A 3,724-nucleotide genomic window follows, 5' to 3' on the forward strand; every position below is an offset into this window, starting at 1 on the left:
GAAGTTCTATGACATCCTCAAGTAATTAGTGGTGAACATTTCATTTGTGAAAATATTTCAAGAGATGCCGGGTTTTGCTAAGTCTTGAAGGAATTGATCACTAAAAAGAGAAACCAAGAAGGAATGGTGAATATGAATCACCAGGTTAGTTCCATCATTACAACAACCACCGTACAAAAGAAAGAGGACCTAGGAGCCTTCACCATTCCGTGTACTATTGGATTGCACAATTTTGCACGAGCCCTTTGTAATAATGGGGCTAGCATAAACTTAATTCCCCTTGATATTTACAATCCAACGAGATTAGGTATGCCTAGGCTTACAAGTATGAGGTTGCAAATGGCTGAATGTTCAATAAAGCGACCGATAGGAATAGTTGATGATGTTCTTGTGAAAGTGGGGAAGTTTCTCCTCCTTGCGACTTTGTTATTTTCGATTGTGTTGCTGATAAATATATCCCTATCATCTTGGGGAGACTATTCCTTGCTACCCGGAGGGCACTCCTAGACTCGTAACGAAATGAGACCAAGTTCCGAGTTAATGACGAAGCAGTTACCTTTCAAGCGAGTAAGGTTATGAAATTGCTACGTGTATATGAAAGTATCTCATTCATTGATATTGTTGATGAGGTAGAGGATGCAGTCGAGGTGATGATGGAAGATGAATGCCTTTGTGATTCATTGGCAGATATTTGGGTGAATTTTGATGGTGAAGACATGGAAGGATACATGAAATCAGTGAATACATAGGAAGGGCTTGGTTCCTACACTTATGCACCAAAGAAGCTTTCTCTTGACTTAGATTAGAGTCACCCCTCTTGTTACACCTTCAATTATTGAGCCGCCACAACTTGAGCTTAAGCCACTTTCAATGCACTTAAGGTATAAATTTCTTGGCTCTAACGAAACTCTACTTGTAATTGTTTTAGCTTTGTTGAATGATGTGCAAGTTGAACACTTTGAATACCTTGAGGGAGCACAGACAGGCCATTGGGTGGACTTTAGTGGATATCCGAAGGATTCCCGCCGGAATTTGTGAGCACAAGATACAATTGGAGCAAGAGAGAAAACCTAGAGTGAAGCATCAAATAAGGTTAAATCCTTCCATTCAAGACGTAGTGAAGAAAGAAACCATAAAATGGTGGGATGTCGGGGTTGTCTACCCTATTGCCGATAGTCCTTGGGTGAGTCCGGTGCAATGTGCACCAAAGAAAGGAGGCATGACCATGATTCAAAACAACAAAAATGAACTCATCCCAACGAGGATGGTGACCGGGTGGAGAGTTTGCATAGACTACCGAAAGCTCTATAGTGCTTTTGGCAAAGACCATTTCCCTATGCCTTTTACTGATCAAATGCTTGATCGGCTAGCAGGAAGGTCATTTTATTGCTTCTTGGATGGTTACTCCGGCTACAACCAAATCAACATTGCCTTAGAGGATCAAGAGAAGACGACATTCGCATGTCTGTATAGGACCTTTGCCTTTAGCTGGATGCCATTTGGGCTATGCAATGCCCCGGCTACCTTTGAAGGATCAATGATGTCAATCTTCTAGGAAATGGTGGGAGATTTCTTAGAGGTGTTCATGGATGAATTTTCTATTGTTGGTGATTCCTTTGTGCATTGCCTTGTCAACCTTAGGCAAGTGCTCAAAAGATGTGAGGAAATAAACATTGTGATCAATTGGGAAAAATGCCACTTCATGGTGGATGAGGATATTGTTCTTGGCCACAAAATTTCCAAGCAAGGCATAGAGGTTGATCGAGCAAAGATTGAGATCATTTCTAAGCTTCCTCTTCCCACTTCGACAAAAGACGTTCGGAGCTTTCTAGGGCATGTCGGTTTTTATAGGTGATTTATCAAAGACTTCTCAAAAATTACAAGTCCCATGTGCAAGCTCTTTGAAAAGGATGAAAAGTTTGAATTCGATAAGAAGTGCCTCAAAGATTTTGAGGAATTGAAAGAAAGGCTCACCACGACACCTATTATTGTCACACCCGATTGGTCTCTTCCATTTGAAATTATTTGTGATGCCAGTGGTATAGCTATTAGAGCAGTACTTGGTCAACGACATAACAAGATTCTTCTTCATGTCTACTATGCAGCAAGACACTCAATGATGCACAAATGAATTACATTATGACAGATCAAGAACTGCTTGCTATTGTCTATGCTTTTGAAAATTTCTAGCCTATTTGTTGGGCTCCAAAGCGATAGTCTACACTGATCATGTTGCTCTCTGCTACGTTATGGTGAAGAAGGATGCTAAACCAAAATTGATTAGGTGGGTTCTTTTTTTACAAGAGTTTGACTTTGAAGTCAAAGATCGGAAAGGAACAGAGAATCAAGTTGCAGATCACTTGTCTAGACTTGAAGAGGTAGGAAGACCAAAAGAAGATCTTGAAATTAATGATGCTTTCCCAGATGAACACATATTGGCATTGTCTAGCACCTTCACTCCTTGGTATGCCAACATCTCTAACTTCTTGGTTAAGGACCTTATCCTTGACGGATTGAAAGCTTATCAAAAGAAAAAGTTCTTGCGGGAGTGTAGGCAATACTATTGGGAGGAACCTTTTTTGTTCCAGATATGCACCGACAACATCATTCGGTGTTGTGTTCCGAAAGATGAGGTAATTCAAATTCTCAAATCATGTCATGACTCCCAGTTGGGGGCCACCATGGTAGAAATCGTACTACGGAGAAAGTGCTTGAATGTGGCTATTATTGGCCATAGATCTACCAAAATGCAAACCAAATGGTCAAGGCATGTGATCAATGTCAAAGACAAGGGTCAATTTCTAGAAGGCATGAGAAGCCTATTAATTTTGTGATGGAGGTCGAGATCTTTGATGTGTGGGGGATATATTTCATGGGTTCCTTCGTAAGATCTTACAGCATGACATATATCTTGGTGGTAGTAGATTATGTCTCAGAATGGGTCAAGACAATTGCCTTGCCGAGCAATGAAGCAAGGAGTGTAAACGCCTTCTTGAAGAAGAACATATTTACATGGTTTGGAACCCAAGGGCCATCCTTAGTGATGGTGGTTCTCACTTTTGCAACAAAGCTTTTGTCGGGTTGCTAAAAAAATGAAGTTAAGCACAAGGTCGCAACCCCTTATCATCCTCAGTCGAGCAGTCAAGTTGAAGTTTCCAACCGGAGATCAAAAACATTCTAGCAAAAATTGTTAATGCAAACAGCGTCGACTAGTCAAAGAAACTAGATGATGCATTATGGGCGTATTGAACAACATTTAAGACACCCATTGGCACCTCACCATACCGGTTAGTTTTGGTAAGGCGTGTCACTTTCCAGTGGAGCTTGAACACAAAGCTATGTGGGAATTGAAAAAGTTAAATCTTGACTGGGCCAAAGCTGCTAATCTAAGGATGACACAAGTCAACGAGATGGAAGAATTCCATTTTCATGCTTATGAGAATGCAACAATGTATAAAAAAACAATGAAGTTTGTTCATGACAAGAGGATTTTAAAGCGAGTATTCACATCCAGTGACTTGGACTTTGTTTACCACGAAAATGGTAAAAACAATTAAATTTGATTATGGGACTCTAAAAATACATGATCTATTTTTATGCTAGTTATTAAACAGTTGATGCTATGTGTGTGAGACTTAGAAATGAAATGAGAGTTAAGGATAGGGCGATAATCGAACTGTTAGGTCAGTTATCGGGGCCTCGAGCTTGTCGATTCGGGGCCTCG

At 40.4% G+C, this 3,724-nt stretch overlaps 1 protein-coding gene across 1 annotated transcript; it reads left to right on the forward strand.

Annotated features, from left to right (window-relative positions):
* Positions 1-1,558: 1,558 nt before the first annotated feature.
* LOC138878494 (uncharacterized) lies at positions 1,559-3,088 on the forward strand. Its single transcript, XM_070158177.1, has 3 exons — positions 1,559-1,841; positions 2,191-2,633; positions 2,738-3,088. The coding sequence occupies exons 1-3, from the start codon at positions 1,559-1,561 to the stop codon at positions 3,086-3,088; spliced, it is 1,077 nt and encodes a 358-aa protein (XP_070014278.1).
* Positions 3,089-3,724: the final 636 nt, after the last annotated feature.

This window comes from Nicotiana sylvestris, chromosome 9 (genome assembly GCF_000393655.2).
Source record: "Nicotiana sylvestris chromosome 9, ASM39365v2, whole genome shotgun sequence".
NCBI lineage: Eukaryota > Viridiplantae > Streptophyta > Magnoliopsida > Solanales > Solanaceae > Nicotiana > Nicotiana sylvestris.

Coding starts and splice junctions, on each gene's coding strand:
- LOC138878494 (XM_070158177.1), top strand. CDS start 1,559: ATGGTGGGAGATTTCTTAGAGGTGTTCATGGATGAATTTTCTATTGTT. Junction 1,842..2,190: donor GAGCTTTCTAGGGCATGTCG/GTTTTTATAGGT, acceptor GAAAATTTCTAG/CCTATTTGTTGGGCTCCAAA. Junction 2,634..2,737: donor GTTGTGTTCCGAAAGATGAG/GTAATTCAAATT, acceptor TATTGGCCATAG/ATCTACCAAAATGCAAACCA.